The sequence below is a fragment of the Rhinolophus sinicus genome, linkage group LG04 (genome assembly GCF_036562045.2).
Source record: "Rhinolophus sinicus isolate RSC01 linkage group LG04, ASM3656204v1, whole genome shotgun sequence".
NCBI classification, from domain to species: domain Eukaryota; kingdom Metazoa; phylum Chordata; class Mammalia; order Chiroptera; family Rhinolophidae; genus Rhinolophus; species Rhinolophus sinicus.
In genome coordinates, this window is record NC_133754.1 from 575,240 (window position 1) to 593,983 (window position 18,744).

The 18,744-nt window shown below is 48.7% G+C and overlaps 1 protein-coding gene across 6 annotated transcripts in view; it reads left to right on the forward strand.

The window, feature by feature from the left end:
* The window catches only part of DLGAP2 (DLG associated protein 2), a 442,191-nt gene that overhangs the window by 350,411 nt on the left and 73,036 nt on the right, over nucleotides 1-18,744 (forward strand). For all 6 annotated transcript variants that reach the window (XM_074329259.1, XM_074329261.1, XM_074329258.1 and 3 more), the window contains one exon: nucleotides 4,258-4,323. In XM_074329259.1, coding sequence (XP_074185360.1) covers nucleotides 4,258-4,323 — 66 coding nt within the window. The remainder of the gene's footprint in view (nucleotides 1-4,257; nucleotides 4,324-18,744) is intronic.

Genomic DNA, 18,744 nt, shown 5'->3' on the forward strand with positions numbered 1-18,744 from the left:
GAAAGAATGAAAAGAACCCAGAAGCTGGGCAGACTGTCAGGTCGCCAAACTCTGTGCAGCACTCTCTCCGAAACTGACTTCACCAAGTGTCTCTAAGCGTGTCCCAGAAGTCACTGGCACCTGTCACGCCTGCCTGCAGCCTGGCACTGCCACTGTGGCTGCTGTCGTCCTGCCCACACTAACACCACTCGTGACTCTTTTCTGTGCAGGAGAAGCGGATTCTTGACACAGTCACACGGCAGGGACATGTTTTTACAGGTAAAATTTGTGACTTGACCCCACCGCCCACTGCCGTCTCACCCAGACAGGAGACAATACCAGGTTCAAGGGCAGCTATGAGGGAGGGCAGAGGCCAGCTGAGCAGAGCCCAAGGTGTGCATGTACCTGAAGGGTGCAGGTAGACCAGGTGCCTCAGACAACGCAGAACCTGGTGAAAAGGCAGGTACAAGGTGCCCGGCGGTTTGAGAAATGCTTCTGCGAGCCTGAATGGTCCCCTGGGCTAGAACGGAAGGGAATGGAACAGACAGTGGGACATGGCCCATCGGGAGCCCAAGGACACACGGGCACAGGTGGATGCGAGATATAGTCCTTGGTGATGTCGGTCAGATTTTGAAACCTTGATTTCATAGCAGAAGCCTCAGATTCCACTCCCATCAGATGAAAGCACATCATCCCATCAATGAAAGGAAGTGGCTGTCCTCTTCAGAAACCAAAAGGAAGGGAGCTTCTGAGCTCAGAGCCAGTGGCTGTCCCAGATGTGGCCTCAGGGAAGTTATGTGACCTCCCGAGGCCATTGTGCTATGTCGGCTATTCCTGCCTAACTGTGGAGCGGCTGGGACAGAAGTGAGTCACAGTGACAGGACTATGTGCAGACGTGTGCCCAGATTCTCACACGCCTCACTCACTGCAAGGTCAGCCAAGGTCAGGCATCGCCCAGGAGCACACCGGGAGCAGGCCAGGCAGGGCTGTCGGGGGGCTTGGTGCCGGTCCTGACTTTCCAGGATTGAAACGCAAGCAGCTTAGACACCACTGGTCCTGCGAGTTATATCCAGTGGAGAGAGGAAGACAGGTGCTCAGCCGCTGGAAGGAAAGCATTACCTCCACCTTTAGGGTGAGGACCAGGCCCGAGAGGTGATGAAGTCTCGCGTGGTGCGTGGCTGACATTTCAGACCCGGCTCTGTCTCTCGCCATCTGTTACACTGCCTCTGAGTCTCGGGCTTGAAAATCTCCATCCCCTCAGGTCACCGGCAGCACCTCGGTAGTTGGAATGAGCAGTGACGCCCATGACAGGTCCCTTCTCGGTGGAAATATCCCCGGGAGGGGGTCCTTCGGCCCCGTGAGTCCAGTGTGCTGAAGCCCAGCCTCACGCAGCTGCTGACATCACGTGTGTCCCCGAGCCGTGGCACGCTCCCTGTGGAGGACGGTGGCTTTTGTCTGCAGCCTCACCAAAGCGGCATCGTCTCATCTTCCAGGCCTCGCTGTTGCTTCTTGTAGCCACAGTTGTCATGTCTGTCCCAGCAGGGCCACCTCCTGGTATGTTAAGTGTCTCTCATGTCCACAGATAGATGTGGTGACTCACTCATCCAAATTCGACTCAGTAAACCCAGCTGGTCTCAGGTGTTCAGTAGCTCTTGTGTGTGTCAGCGAGGCACACGACAAGCCCTGGGGGTTCAGAGGTATGCTGTGCAGCCGAGACAGGAATGAGCTGTGGGTCCCACCCGAGCCTGTCTCAGAAGGGACACAGCCCCGCACCCTCTCCTCAGATGGGCCCTGACACACAGGCCTGCCTTCTAACCAGAAGAAAAACATCCGCTGAGTTTCATGAAAGTTGGGTTTCCTCTTGGAAGGTAGTCTTCCTCGGGACCACCTGACCCTGTCGCTCACCTGCCCAAAATCATTGCTCTCATGGCTTCTGCCTCTTTCCTCATGGGGTTCAGTCATTCCTTTTATCAGTCCAAGAAAGCCCGATCCAGGAAGCTCGGTGCAGAATCTCCATAAGTAAGACACCATGATCACAGTGGGAGCGTCACAGTCTTGTGGAGAGAGACAGTGGCACCAGCCAGGCCTCCTGTGGCTATGTGTCCTCACGGGATGTACTCAGCCTCTATGGTCCTCGGTTTCCTCATTGGAAAATGCTGCTGCTGCAACCACTGGGCCAGACTGTGAGACTGACAGAGAGGAAGTACCAGGTGCCCCGGCTCCTAGCACTGTACGGCCGGTCCCGAGACTCGTGAAGGCAGCAACACCGTATTCCTGTGGAATGACGCTGGCGCCCGTCATTATGTTTTCACAGTTAACCTCAGCCTGGTAAACAGGAGCGGGGAGCGGGATGGCCCCTGTGTGAGGGCTGCAGTCGAGCTCACAAGTGCACCGTGTCATGTTGCCTCGATGGCAGATCAGTGTCCTTACGTCCCAGCAGCATTGAGGCGCCTCACGCACATCTCGCTGCTGCAGCCTGACTGATGCTGCCTCCAGGCCTCACGTTGAGGTGACAAAGGACAAATCAGAGGTCATCACTTCTGCCTGTAAACTCGGGCCCGGCCTCCACAGACACACATGCTGTCCTTGGAGTGCGTTCTAGCGCCATGCAGGCGTCCCCCGTAACACACAACTGCATGCACAGCTTTGCACACTGAGTGTGAGCTGCTGTCCTCTGGCCTCTTTAGTGCGGGCGTGCTTGCGAGCTGCACACTCAGCCCCGGAATCCACAATGTCATGCTGCCTCGTCGTGCCAGCTCATTCCATGAAAGCGCCAAGGACAAGCAAGGTGTGAAAGTGAGGACTCGTGTGTGATTTTTGTCTCCTAATTCCATTCTGACCCAACTCACTGTTTTCAGTTAATTATGCTGACCACGGGACGACTGTGGTCTCCATGGCAACCCACTTCATTAGCACTGCGTCACAGTGCAGGGACATTTCTAAATAATCGAGAACACGCCCCCCTGGGCCTCGTGCCGTGCTCTCTGCGCTCATGAGTGGGACACATGACTGGAAGTGTGTGCCCCACGCCCCAGCCAGGTGGGCACCCAGGGCGCAGCTGGTCTGTGAAATACTCAGCTCATTCACGCATGACACGTGAGGTGAGCGTGGCGTACATACTTACAATGTCTAAAACTAAGTATTTTTAAAGCACTGATGAGGGAGCCCACAAAATGGGATTTGACTGCAGATGTCATGAGGCACTGCAGCTTCTTCCACAGCTAAACATCCTCCTTTCTTGACGTCCTGCAAACTTTCTGAAAAGGACACACGCACAGCTGCTGAGCCCACGGTGGTAACAGTGGGAGTGGGTCTCCTCACGATGCACTAACGTGCTCTCCAACACTGACGTGCCTCACTGGGTTGGTGGTGACCAGCAGGACATAAATGTGGCATATTTCCCTCAAAGCCTACTCGGAAATGCGGGACGCCTGCTCAGATGCATGTGTAGAGGCTGTTTGTAATTCTCTTGGTATTTATGGAACAATGCCAAATGGCGACGTATGTGTCATGTATGTAGTGACACCCCATCTCCGGGAGGACTGGCACCCCTCACGTTCCGTCCTGGGTGGGGTATCAGTGCCCACAGCCCAGGTCACATCTGCAGGGCACAGTGCAGGTGGAGGCTGCACATCTCTAGTCTAGCCCCCAGGGACTAGGGGACAAACAACAGGTCCCTTCACCTCATTGGCCTCTGCCGACCCATCTGGGAGGGGAGGGACAGTGCTAGGCAGCCCCCACACCAGCATGCCACACACTGATGTCGCTCAATGCCGGTGACCTCAAGTGTTGTCCCAAGAGGAGGAAGGAGACTTGTGTTTGGGGCAAAATCGAGTGCACATGAACTGTTATGCGTTAACATAGACCTGCAGGTTTTGGCTGTTGGGAAGGAGGTCCCAGCTGGTGGGCGCTTTCTGGACAGCGCTGGGCAGGGCTGGGCTCAACCAGCGGGAGGGAGCGGGGAGGTGACAGCGTCCGGCCTTCCCTAGTCTCTTCTGATGTGATAGCCTCATAAACCTGAAGAGAAACCACAGGTGGAGCTTAGAGTCGCTTGGCCACAGCCTGAGCCGCTGCAGACACGGGCGGTCAGAGTGCTGCTCACACAAGACATGGTTGTCCCTGGGGTTTCGGCACGAAGTGCAGCTCTGAGCAGTGACACGAATGAGTGTGAACGCATCTCATGTTTGACTGTCCATGGCGAAGTGTGGACGATGTGCTGTGTGTAACTCAGTCTCGCCGGACACAGATTAAACAGTGTCTTTGTTTCTCTCTTTGCAGAGGAAGACGGCGGGGACCTGGTCCAGCCGGGCATCAGCTTCCCAGAGCCGGAGGAGGAGGATCTAGGTAGGGCGCTCAGCGCGCACGTCCGCCGGCATCACGGGCTCGGGCGTCACCACACACGTCGGCCGGCACCACACGCTCGGGCGTCACCACACGCTCGGGCGTCACCACACGCTCGGGCGTCACCACACACATTGGCGGCACCACACACGTCGGCCGGCACCACACGCTCGGGCGTCACCACACGCTCGGGCGTCACCACACACTCGGGCGTCACCACACGCTCGGGCGTCACCACACACGTCGACGGCACCACACGCTCGGGCGTCACCACACACTCGGGCGTCACCACACGCTCGGGCGTCACCACACACTCGGGCGTCACCACACGCTCGGGCGTCACCACACGCTCGGGCGTCACCACACGCTCGGGCGTCACCACACACGCTCGGGTGTCACCACACACGTTGGTTGGCACCACACACGCTCAGGCGGACACTGTGTGCACCTGTGCAACCAGCGAACCTTTCCACTAAAGTGTCTTAAGCATGTTTGACTGTACAGGGTCCTGGTGAGACCAAGTAAAATGTGTATTTTTAAAATAGCATGTACATGATGTTATGGTGGTTTCAGGGGCACAGTTGCTCGGTCATCCTGGACTGATGATTCCGGCGGTTGTCACCATATCGACGCCTGTCCACGGGTAGAACGGTGCCTCCGCTTTTCCCTTCGTGACTAAATGTGCTCTGAGCACGTCTAGGAAGTGGAAGCTCCGTTATTTGCAGTGTTTCAGGAAACCGGACGACTAGCCCTTTCCCCAGTCTAGTGAGAGCACATGGGAATTTTAGTCCACGGCTGGCACTGATGGTAAAGCTGGTGCCTGCCACACATGGCCATCGTTATTTGACGCTTATGTAAAAGAGGCACGTCTTCTGTTAGAGATGGAAAGTGTTGAATAAACCCAACGTGTAAGAGGAAGTGAGAGGACACACGCGGCCTGTGGGCCTGGCTTCTGTGCCGGGTCCTGATGGGGTCACTCATTTGCCTAAAGCAGTCCCAGTCCCTTCTCAGGCCACCGAGGGCCACAACTGGCATAACACTTAGGGCTGTGTGATGTCCCTATGTCAATTTATATTTCAATTCGAATTTTTCCTCATTTACTTCAGATTTTTAGCCAATAAGTCTGTTGTCCACTTGATTGGCTTAAAGAATAAAACTGAAAATCAAAGGACTCCACTTACATAAAGCTGCAAGTTTTTAAAAAGAAAATTAGAAACAGAAAGTTTGCTTTGCAGTTTAAAATTATGCAATCAGGTACAGCTGTAAAAGAATGGCAGTATATCATCCACTACGATCGAGTTAGAAATTTACTTTTAACTTGCCATCCTAAACAAGCCTTTTTTTAACATGGAAATGGGCAAATGATGTGGTTTTTACTTCTTACTAGAAAGATGTACCAGCTGCCTCACTGGAATGAGTGCGTACAAGTCCTGGGTTCACTCTGTAAAGCTTTGTCTTGGTCCCCACTGGAGAGCAAGTCTGAAAGCCTCCACGGGAGGACCGTTTCACTGGGACAGAAGTAGCCTGTCTGCATTTTGTGCTGCGGTGGAAAAATATCACAACTGCGCCTGCAATGCCGGTTCTCTGACAGTCCAAGAGGACCGTGGTCTCTGAGCCGTATCTGTGGCTGCGGAGATGTGAGCCTGACACACCCACCCTGAAGGGTCTTGGGACAGCGTGCACAGGGGCATCACCGCCCGCTCACCCGCCCGCTGTCCTTTCTGGGGAAGTCACGACAGGAAGAGCCTAGGGCACCGCAGCAGGGCACAAAGCTGAGGTCATGGGGTCCTCAGTACGGAGCCCCAGACCACAGTCACACGAGACGAGCTGAGCCTGGGTGGAGGGGGTCAGAACGTGGCATGTGGGGCACCCTGCAGGCTGGATTGTTCAGAGGGAAAGTGCTTTTGTTTTGTGGTAAAATATTCGTGACATGAAACTTCCTCTTCTGATCGCCTTTGAGTGCACAACTCGGTGGCTTCAAGCACATTTCCTTTGTTGTGCAACCGTCACCACCGTCCATCCATGGACCTCTTCACCTTCCCAAACTGAACCTCTGCCCGTTTAACAACATGTCCCCGCCTCTGGCGACCACTGTTCTGCTCTCTGCTTCTATGAATTTGACTATTTGAGGTTCTTCGCATGAGTGGGGTCATGCGGTATCTGTCCTTCTGTGACTAGCTTATTTCTCAGCATACTGTCCCTGGGCTTCGTCCATGTTCTAGCATGTGGCAGGATTTCCTTCTTTTTAAAGGCTGCATAATATTCCATTGCCTGGATAGACACATTCTGTTCATCCAGTCGTCGGTTGATGGACTTGGCTTGTTTGCACCTCTTGGCTATTATGCATAATGCTGCTGTGAACATGAGCACACAAGTATCGTGTTTCCCCGAAAATAAGACCTAACCAGAAAATAAGCTGTCGCAAGATTTTTCAGGATGACATCCCCTGAAAATAAGCCCTAGTGCGTCCTTTTGGAGCAAACGTTAATATAAGACCCTGTCTTATTTTGGGGGAAACACAATATCTCTTTGAGACCCGCTTTAATTCTTTCGGTTCTACACCTAGGAGTGGACTTGCTGGATCATGTGGTAATTGAATTTTTAACTTTTTTTGAGGAAACACGCTAGTGTTCCAATACAGAAAGTACTTAGTGAGCTGTTGCTACAGTCTGGTCATGAGTTGAGTTTGGTGATTATAAGAATGAGAAGGAACAGTCAGATTGTTGAGGCTTTGGAAAGAAAGAAATGCGAGTGTTTAGGGATGCTTGGCTCGAAGGAGATCTCAGGTGTTGCCTAGTTTCCTGCATTAGCCCCCCAGTGGTGCAGGACAGTGGAGTGGGCAGTGGCCATTGGTGCAGCCCCAACTCAGCGGGAGCCCATCAGGAAGGGTACACCCTGGTTCCAGGGGTCTGTTAGCCCACTCATGGAAACAGTCGGTGCCAATGCCAGTCACTTTAATTAGTGTCTCCAGGGAGCATGTCACCAGGGAGCATTCTAATGTCACTCTTCTGAAGCAGGTGTGAGTTTGCCATCTTTAGAAGTCCCTAGGTGACTGTAAGATATTCACAGGCCAGAGAACCAGTGTATGAAAGGGTAATTAATAAAGAGGTTAAAAAAAAGAAAGGGAAGAAGGATGGGGGAGTCTGAGTTACAGTCCCATTGTTATCAGAATGAATCAAGAGCAAAGACCATAATTTTAGACATTTAGTTCTCCAATTTCCTCATCTCTAAATTGAGGGGGTTAAACTAGATGGGTTTTAAACTAAAGGCTCTTCAAGTCTCAAATTTATATTTCTCCTGCACCAAATTAAAACTAAAAGCGCTGTAGACTGGTGTTAATGCTATGAGAGTGGGATGAGTAATTAGCATTCCCAGAATCCTGCAGGACATCTAAGCTTGGTATCAGTTAGGTCATAAAGCCATGAAGTAATGTTGGCTTCCAGTCCCATTCAGAATACCAACTTTTCTTCAGCCGGCCTCAGTCTCTGTCAAAGCCAAAGGAAAGCTGACATTGACTAGAAAACCTAAACTTTTCTTTAGTGACAGACGAATTAATAAAGTCACTTTTTGGAAATAAGAGTGTCACAGCTGTGTCCATACAGTACCCATTTCATTTTAAGGGCACAATACTGTCTGAAGCTCAGATAATATAATGTATGAAGGTAATTTTATGATAAGTGGCTGTGGAATATAGAAAGATAAAAAAGGTTTCTGTAAAATGAGCCTCAAGTCAGTGATAAGTGGATTAATGCAGTACCTTCAAAATGACCACAATGGAAGAAGAAAAGCCACTTTTTCAGGAAGAAAAGTTCCGCGGGAAGACCTTCAGACCCACTACAACTAGGTTGCTCTCCCAGTAATTTTTTTGTGACTTTGGCTCATTATAGAAGATGTTATTTCTAAGAAAGGCTTTTCTTCATTCTCATGGATGTCATATTTAAACCAGTTGTAAAGAGTTGGAGAGTTTATCAGCATTTACGAGAACTGTTACACTGACCCCAATTTGCACTGGAAGTCAATTGCAAATTGAAATTTTTTAAAAAGGCAAATTAAATGATCAAGAATATTAGGCAAACATGTATGAGGTATATAAATGATAAACATCTAACTATTACATCGTTTTGTATACCTAAAACTAAAAATATATATATATTAGGCACATAGGCATATGTTATATGAGAAACAGCAGTGAGGGAATGAATGCACTATGTCATAGTAAAAACACTTGAATATTAAAATAATACCTACTGATAGGGGCTTTTATGGGGCAACCCCCATATTGTGAAAATACTTTTATGTAGCACAACATTGCATGGCACCGTTTTAAGTGACACACACCCCTTGACTACAGCACACGTCATAGTAATTATGAAACATAACTTACTGTGAAAGATCTCCCTGTTAGAAATTTATTTTCTGTGCCCTTTTATAAACGCCACTGGCCGCCTTGTAGACATGTAACTTTATAACTTCATGGGCATCCCCACTTATTTCCTTGAGGTGAACTTCTAGAAGTTTCCAGAAATAATGGAAGCAATGCCATGCAGTTTCTTCCTCCCTTACAGACAGTAACAGTGTATTCGTTTACTGCATCCTCAGCACCCCTCCCTTTCTCCAGCGCTGTGTCCTGGGTTCTCCTTTACCTTACACTCCCCTCAGGACATCCGTGAGCCCCCAGACTGCCTGGTGGGAACTCAGACCCCATAGGTAGAGGCCACCCTTCCAGCGTGACATCAACAAAAGCCATTACCGTCTGCTGCAGAAGAAGTGGGAAGGTCTGGTGTAAAGGCAGGTTAAATGACAGGTAATCAAGGGAACGTCCCAGGAGATGTGTTTTATGTGGACTTCATGTTAAAACTTTATTTCTATACAGACAGAATTAGCTTATAAGTTACGACATGAGGACACTGGAATGTTCCATGTACATTGGGATGGATTCCCTAGCGTTTCTCCTCAATCTCATTCCCTGGCTTGCACGTTGCTGAGGTGCTTGCTGCCAAATGAGTGACCGGACCTTCCCCTGGTGATTCCGTCCTGAACCAGTAAATTCTCATTGGCTTGTTCGTGCCTCAGGCACACGGCTGCAATGAAGAATACCGTGGCTGGGGGGCGTCTAAACGTAGGATTTATTCCTCACAGGCGGGCCGCTCCAAGGTCACGGTTCTGGTGAGAACCTCTCTCTGGTTGGTTCATAGATGGTCTTCTCGTGGTGTCCTCACGGGGCGGACGGGGGACGGAGTTCTCTGGTGTCTCTGTTATAAGGAAGCAAGATATTTGCAGAGGTGTATTTGTCGACACGCACGCACACATGCGACTTCAGCAACAACGCATGAAGTCTTCACCTTTCGAAACTGTTCCTCCTGAAATGACAATTTTGCTACAACAGTGGCTGAAGCCACAAACTTCTGAAGTAGGCAGATGATGGTTTTTTCACCAAACAAAGTGGTCTTGGGTGGAAACAGGTGTGGGAGGAAAGGACGAAGGTGGCAGACATGTTTAAGAACAAAAGATGCAGTTCATCTAGTCGAGCCCTGTTCAGTAAGTGATATTGCTTCGTTTCACTGTCTGGTCGTTTATATTGAAATGACACTGGTGTTTAAGGTGTGGGTTGCAACTCATTGGTGGGCCATGAATTCAAATTACTGAGTCACTACCAGCAATTTTTTAAATGAAAAAAGACAGGATTGGGATGTATGGAATGTACAGAATAGAAAATATCATAGTACATCACACATGATAAGAGTAAGTGTTGTTTAAGGAAGCATCTGTGTGTGTGTACATGTGCTCACGTGTGTGTGCATGTGTGTGTGTACGCACGTGTGTGTGTTTTAGGTTTTGATGTGAAATCACTTTGTGTTGTGGAACACAGAACACTTGGGAAGCCGCTGGCAGGGTGGAGCCTTGCAGAGACTGGGTGGCAGGGTGAGAGCTTGTGGCCTCTGTGCTGCCTGAGTACTGGGGACAGGGAAGTGTGTGCGGTGGCCGCCTGGGCAGGCTCTGAGGCGAGTTGGCCCGGTTTCCATGGGCCTCTGACTCCTTGTTTATCAAAAGGAAGGGGGTGGGTAGTAGGACTGCTTCCTGCGTCCTGAGATCCTGAAGATGATTCGATCTGAGAATACAAGACCTTGGCGGATGGGTCACGGTGAGTGAGTGACGAATGTTAGCATCTCGTGATGGCTGTCATTGTGATTGTCACCAGCGTCACACTGTCGCCAGATGCCATTCACAGATCCAGTTGTAAGCGGATGGGCTTCGGGGGCTGCGGGGACTGTACCAGGGAGGCGGGCACAGTGCCCCCAGCAGACTTCTGGCTTTCTGCCATGTCTTTCTAGAACGTGGTTTCCATGACTGCCACATTCCTTTGCTAATAACTGAAAACACGGGCCCCCAAGACCATTTTTAGATCCTGAAGATTTTGTGTGTGTGGAAGATTTCGCCTCTTCATCTGTACATACACAAAGGAGTGACCCAGCGGGGGGCCTGGGAGTCGCTGGGGGACTCAGGGCACGCCCTGCTGGCACGTTTGGGGTGAGCTGTGCTGGTGCCGCTTGCTTCTGGGACACAGTGAAGGAAAGGGCAGCTGTCAGGATGAAACCAGGACCGTCTGGGCAGGCGCCAGCCTGTCGGGGACGTGCTGGCTTGTGAGAAACAGGAAGTCGCAATGCCCCGGGGTCGAGACAGGCTTCAGCAGTTCTTGGGCTGTGCCACCCCGTCTGTATCGGTGGCATCGAGAATGACAAGGTGCTCGGGAACACAAGGGACAGAATGAAATGGAAGAGGAAAAGGAAGTGACCGTGTGTGCAGCCCCGTAGCTGGTTTTCCTATGTTCTTCTGGGCACCTCAATTGAGTGAGTTGGGCCCCTCAGTGAGCCTGTGGGGCAAATATGGTTCTCAGGGCACAGGTGAGGGAGCTGAGATGATGTGGTCTCCAGGGACTGACGAATCAGCAGCGGCTCAGGTCCGATCTGAGCAAAGCCAGTGCGATTCGTGTCTCCCTCCCCGGGGAAAGCAAAATACTGCGCATCTGGTCCAGTATATCTAACTGACAGGCAAAAGGCACGCGTTGTATTGGGCACCTGAAATTGAGTTGGGGGTCACGTGGCTGATAATAAATTGCATCGAGAATAAACACAGGACCTCCATGCACATGTGCACTGAACGTGTCAATTTGCTCAGCGCAGGCCCCCTTCTGAGCCCAGAGGTTGGATTTCACCCCGTAGCCCTGTCAGAATGCACCCTGTGTGCCCCTCTGCTCATTAGCAGCTGTTCTGCCCATGGCCACGAGCTCTTCAGTGTAAAACCCATTCTGTATACAAGCAGCCTCTTTTTCACTGCAGTGTGGGGCTGAGAAACATGTCTCAGTGGTGGGGACAGTGCTGCCTGGGAATGATGACGATCGCCTGAACAGAGATGCGCCCAGAGTCGTTTAGTAGTACAGACGGGGAGCCTGTGCCCGAGTCTTACCTGGGTAGGACGAAAAGCACACGTTTGGTGTCAGCGTTAGCTCGGCCACGTCCTAAACTTGCTCTAAGAGAAAAGCTGACTGTTATCAGCATTAAACACGTAACGGCACGATGACAAGGGCTCCCTAGGCCACAGCCCCTCAGACCTGGTCGTGGCCCCCGTGGCCCCCATGCTCCCTCCCGTGGGAGAAGCACTGTGGAGAGACTGCAGGGGGACCCGTTACACAGGCTGCGGAAAGCCTGTTGCTCATAAGCAAATGCCAAGTGCTCACTTACGTTACACGAGAAGATTGTGAGCTTATACACACAAATTTTAAATAAAATAACTGCTATAAACTTAAAAATAAGCCAGGAATTATACTATATTTACCCTGTGAATGATTTATTTTGCCCAGTTTCCTTCAGAACATCCCCAGTGAAATACCACTGTTGATGTGCATTGTGGGAAAATCACCAGCTGGGGGGGGACGCGGGGGTCATTCCTGCTGGGACCTGGGGCAGCCATACTGTTAAGTCTAGTGCTGGAAGGTCACAGCCCCAAACCATCGGGTTCCCAGGTCAGCCCTGAGTGAAGTGAGCAGCTCACAGCGACCTCACCTGATGTGACAACAAAACTCCCACACTACAGGTCCTTAATAACCAGAAACAATTACAGAGCAGTCGGCCTAGCCAAGTAGTTCTCCATGCTGAAACTTCTGGAAACTCCAGCTGCTTTCAGGTGCACGTGTACACGAGCCCGCTGCTGTGTCATGAAGTGCAGACCTCAGAACGCTCTGCTGTCTTACACGTACCAGTCAGAAGACTATACCAGCTGTGGGAGTTTTACTGGCATTTTCTAAAGAAAGGGCTCGATCCAGGTTTCTAACCTGGCCTCCCAGTGACCTGTTCCTGGCCTGGGACGCGTGTCATTGGATCCTGGGTACAGTGGGAGGCAGGGTACACTGGCCCCAGGCTGCAGCAGGAGGCAACACAGAAAGGTGCAGGCCCCCATACCTAACTATTGCAGCTTTCAGTACCCATGTAAATGGCTTTGTGTTTGTTATTTCAAAATCCAATTGCTTGCTGCTGGTTTATAAGAACACAATTAACTTTTATATGCTGAGCTTGTATCCTGCAGCCTTGTTTCCAGGAATTATTTTATTGATTTTTTGGGGGGAGTTCTCTGTAGAAAATCATGTCAGCTGTGAACAACAGTTTTATTTCCTCTCTACCAGTCTGTATAGCTGCCACTTCATTCGTCATGTCATTGCAGAACTTCCAGTAAGATGGAGCAGCGGTGGCACAGGGACACGTGGGCCTCGCTCCTGATCTGGATGGGGGGCAGTGTCCACAAAAGAGCATGCAGCCTAAGGGAACGCTAATAAGAGTTTATCTGAGCCCAACTGACAACAATTGCCAGGAAGCAAAATCTCACCAGATTGAGAAAACGCTCCGGAATCGGCAGTTTTGCAACTTATTGAATATGAGGGTTACATGAAATCCATTGGTGGTGGATGGAGGGGGTGGGAGAAAGCAAAGCGGGGAAATCTCTGGGATTGGATCAAAGTAAATTGGGGAGACAGGTACTTCTTTTCCATTAGTGGGTACAGGACAGTTAACAGCATTTTACAGCACAGAGAGATGGTTGTCGGGACAAGGTAACCGTGAGGGGTTCTGTAGTTTCCTGTTCTGGTCTGGGAAAGGGGATTAGTGACATCCCAAGGGCATGTTCTCTTAGCTGCGAAAGGACCACCCACTCACTTCAGGTAAAGACTGACCTTTGTCAAGGAAGCCACAGGCCAAGGACGTGACTGCTTGTAGTTAGGGGTTTTTATGTGCAGACCGTCCTGCGTGCTTAGTTTCGGTGCCTGAGTGTGTGCTGGCCTTGCTGCTGGCGTCCTCTGACCTGGGCAGTTTCGTGTGGGACCCTTCTTCATCCACAGCAGCTGGTTCTGCATCAGGAAGTGACTGCACGTCTTGGTCAGTATTTTCGTGTCGCGCTGTGGAAGTTTCCTTCCATCCCTTTTTGCTGAGAGTTTTTACATAGGTGGCTGTTGGGTCTTGTCAAATGCTTTTCTCTGCATCTAGTGACATGACCATAGGATTCTTCTTGAGCCTGTTGACACGATGGGTGACGTCGTTGGCCCTCAGAGGCGGGGTCGGTCCTGTGTGCCTGGACAGGCCGGTCAGTGTTGGGCTCAGTTTGCTGCATATGATCTATGTTCGTGAGAGATACTGGTCTGTGGTTTCTTTTTCCTGTAATGGCTTTGTCTGGTTGTGGTATTAGAGTAATGCTGTTTACTTTTCATTAAACTTCAAGTTTATAAAATGGGAAAGTCATCAATACAACTTTAAAAATTACTGTGAATTCCTATTTCAAAATTATATTTGCTTATGAAATAATTCTCAAATATTTTAAAACAAGCATCCTTTTGTTGGATGCTGATATATAGTATATCTGAGAATTAGCAACAGGCGTTTCTGATAGGTTATAAATTTTTGTCAAAGCAAAAATATAAGATAATCATCAAAAGCTATGTAAAAGGTTAGAGAAAAAGATTTGTTGATTTACGTTAAGGAGTCTCTCCGATTTGTATCAAAGGAAATTCAGGAGAAGGAGATTGGAAGGTAATTATTGCTACTTTTCTGAAGCTAACGTGTGTCTCACGGGGCAAATCTTGTAACACGGGAAGAGCTTTTGGCCTCAGGAGTGATGGAGTTGGGTTTACAACTGACAGCAGTTTCCTTCTGTGCTCTGGAAGCCATTGTTTTTGAGTAATAGACTACAGATCTGTGTAAAACTATTTATTTAGCTCATAAATGAGAAGTCATTGGGTAATTAAGTGCAGTTAAGTTGCTGATGTGCTCACCATAAATGCTTAATGGGAAATATAATGAAATTCTGAAAAAGAGCTGAAGAGTTGAACACCTGAATTTAGAATCACAAGACTCCTTATGTTCACATTATACTATCAAGAGACATGTACGAGTATGTGCAATTCTCCTTTTAAATTAGAACTTGGTGTATGTGGAATCAGTGGGGTGAGGGGGGAAAGCCACTTGTATTATCTTACAAAATACAGATCATGTTGTTGATCAAAGAACGAAGTTACATCGTGTGTGTGTGTGTGTGTGTGTGTGTGTGTGTGTCTACTATGGAACAAATTCTTAGATTTAATAAAATCCTAAATATTAGTTGAGATTGTGATTTGAATGGATGAAATTTTCCATTTGGTCAATTCTATTTCCAAGTTGGCCATTTGATTCTGTCGACGTAGAAGCGTCCAAACTGCAGAGAAGTTTAATGAGTTTATTCGAGCCAAACTGACGACAATTGCCGGGAAGCAAAATCTCAACGGATTGAGAAAATGCTCTGGAGACGGCAGTTTTACAGCTTAGTTTTTACATTAGCGTCATAGGAGAGGCATAAGGAGGGTTACATGGAATCTGTGGGTGATAGATGAAGGCGGTGGGAGAAAGCAAAGCAGGGAAATCTCTGGGATTGAGTAAAAGTCAAAGGGAGACACGTGCTTATTTTGCATTGGTGGGTACAGGATAGTTAATAGTACTTTGCAGCACGTAGAGATGGTAATGGAACTAGCACAACAATGAGGGATTCTGTAGTTTCTGCTCTGATGTAGTGGGTTGTGCCTTGAAGGATCTGGAAAAAGGGATGACTGACATTCCAAGGGTGTGTTATCTTAGGTGCAAAAAGACAACAGACAGGCTCACTTAAGGTAGAGATTGACCTTTGTCAAGGAAGCTGCAGGCCTAGGACGTGACTACCCACCTTGACCCACTGTAGTTACCCTGTTTCCCTGCAAATAAGGCCTAGCCGGACCATCAGCTCTAATGCGGCTTTTGGAACAAAAATTAATATAAGACCTCGTCAAACCCGGTGTTATATTATATTATACCCAGTATCATATATCATATCATATCATATCATATCATATCATATCATATATCATATATAAGACCGGGTCTTATATTAATTTTTGCTCCAAAAGACGCATTAGAGCTGATGGTCTGGCTAGGTCTGATTTGCGGGGAAACACAGCAGGAATATGTATGTCCGGACCATCCTGTGTGGCTACTATTTGTTTGGTCCCTGAGTTTGTGGGGCCCCCCATGCTGGCCTCCCCTGAGCTCATCAGGTTTAATGTGTGGCTCCTTTTTCATCCGCAAGGCATATCTATATCTATATATATCTTGTATTGAGTTCTAAAACCCACCAGGAAGGTTTTTAAGTAAAGTTTATGTATATTCGATTTTGTGTTTGTATATCTTCTTCCTTCACGTATATATTCATCTGTCAGAACTTCATGGGGCTGTAACTCACATACCACACAATCCGCCCATTAGCACGTACTGTTCAGTGGTTCTCAGCACATCTGCAGATCAGCACCCATCCTGCACTGGGCTTTGGAACAGCCGTCCCTCCCCCAGCCCAACCCCTGCGGAAGCTGCTCTGTGCCCCTGTGGACTGGCCTCTTGCAGGCCCTATATAAGTGCAGTAATACATGCCTGGCTCCTGTCACTCAGCGTGGTGCTTGGAAGGTCCATCAACGGCACACACCCAGTTAGGGTTCGTGTCCAGTAGTTTTCCCTCAAACAGATATACCCCCTTCTGTTCACGTATTCCTCAGCTGATGGACATTTGGGTTGTTTCCACTTGGCTGTTACGAATAATGCTGCTGTGAACATTCGTGGACAAGTTTTTGTATGGACACTTGGGAGTTGAGTTCCCAGGTCACGCAGTCACTCTGTGTAGTCATTTGAGGGACTCCAGGCGGTTCTCCATAGCAGCTGCTCCGCTTTACATCCCTCAGCAGAGTGGGGGTCCCCTTTCTCTGTATCCTCGCCAGCGCTGTGACTGTCCCCTCCTCCCCACGTCCCCTGGCTGCGACCTCTGTCCCGTTGTGGTCCCCATTGCATCTCCCTGGTGGCTGATGACGAGCATCTTTCCACGTGCTGAGTCACCATTTGTGTGTCGTCCTTGGGGAAATGTCTGTCTATCTCTCTTGCCCATTTTCACTTGGATCATTGGTCTTTTTATAATTGAATTGTAAGAGTGCTTCATGTATTCTAGATACAGTTTCCTTACCAGATTTGTGATTGGCAAGAAATTTTCCCCATCCTGTGGGTTACCGTCTCACTCTCTTGATGGCATGCTTCAAGGCACAAAAGTTTTTAATTTCAGGAAACCCATTTAATCTATTTTTTGCTTTTCCTGTATTTTTCATGACATACCTAAGAAAACATTGCCTAATTCACATTCACAAAGAAATATGTGTATGTTCTTCGAAGGGTTTTATACTTTTATGTCCTTGATCCACTCTGAGTTCATCTCTGCGTGTAGTGTAAGGTACGAAGTGCAGCCGTGTTCTTTTGCATGTGGAAATCTGGTGATCTCAGCGCCATTCCTAAGAGAGACTGTCTTTCCCCATTCACGGGGTATGATGTCAGCTGTGGGCTTGTCACAGTGCCTTATCGTGTGAAGGAAGTTCCTTTCTACTCATTGTTCTCTGAGTGCTTTCATCATGAAAGGGTGTTGGATCTTGTCACATGCCACATGCCTTTTCTGCATCACATGATCACATTTTTTCCCTTCATTATATTAACATGTTATAATATATTGATTGACTTTTTTATGTCCAATCACCTGTGCATTTCTGGGATAAATGCCACGTGGTCACATTCTTTTAATTTTTCTGCTGTATTAGCTTTGCTGGTATTTTGTTGGGTTTCACATCTACAGTCACAAGATATATTGGTCTATAGTTTGCTTGTGATGTTTTTGTCTGGCTTCGCTATCAGGGGAATGGTGGTCCATAGAATGAGTTAGGACGTTGTCGGGGAGTCTGAGAAAGACTGGTGTTTGTTGTCCTTTAAGTGTTTGGTCGTCCTCCCCGGTGCAACAGCCCGGGCCTGGCCTTGTCTTGTGAGAAAGCCTTTGATGCTGCTTCCGGTGCCTTGCACGTTGTATAGCTCTGTTCAGATGGTCTGTTTCTTCTGGGAGTGATTTGTGTGTTTCCTTGAATTTGTCCATTTCATCTAGGTTATCTTTTTTTTGGCATACAATTGTTCATAATCCTTTTTATTTATATAAAGTCAGTAGTAATCCCCCACTTTGATTTCTGATTTTAGTAATTTGAGTCATGTCTCTTCAGTCAGCTAAAGGTTTGTCAATTTATTGATCTTTTCAAAGAACCAACTTTTGATTTCATTGATTCTCTCTGTTGTTTCTTTACTTTATCTCCACTCTAAGCTTCATTATTTCCTTCCTTCCAGTAGCTTTAAATTTAGTTTTCTTTTTTTATCCATATGAATTTTAAGATCAGGTTTTGAATTTCTACAAAGCCAAGCATAATGGTGTTGAATCTGCAGGTCCGTTGGGGGAGTCTTTCCATCTTAATCATGTAGGCCTTGTCCAGCTACGCGAATGGGCCACCTTCCCACTTACCCAGAGCCTCACTAGTTGCTTCCAACACTGTTTCGTACTTGTCAGCATGTAAGTCACGTACTTTCTTGTCAACATTATGAGGAAACATCTCTAACATGGCTTTAGATAGTTTCTTGTGATGCATGATGGGCCACAGCTATCATTCCTTCACACGGTGAAGGCCGCAACAAGGTCGCTCGGCTGCTTCTCCTCCCCTGCCCTGACCTGCACGTGTTACAAGGTCCTGGCAGAGCAGCAAGGTGGACTGTGGGCTGGGGGCATGCGGGGGTTAGAAGATGCCTCATGGGGCGGGAGGAGGTAGAGGGCAGCTTTGCAAGGCCCGACTGAGACTTGTGAAGAAATGCTGGCGAGGTTACTGGTTTGGGGAAAACGCATTATAGCAGAACGTACCATGTTCAGTGAGCAAGCAATGCCACAGTCTACCTTGTGAAGTTGTGGTTCCAGTTTGTCTTGTTTGGGTTTGTTTTTTCTTTCAGTTCAGCAGCCTTCCCCTTCTAGAAGGGCTGTCCCCTTCTA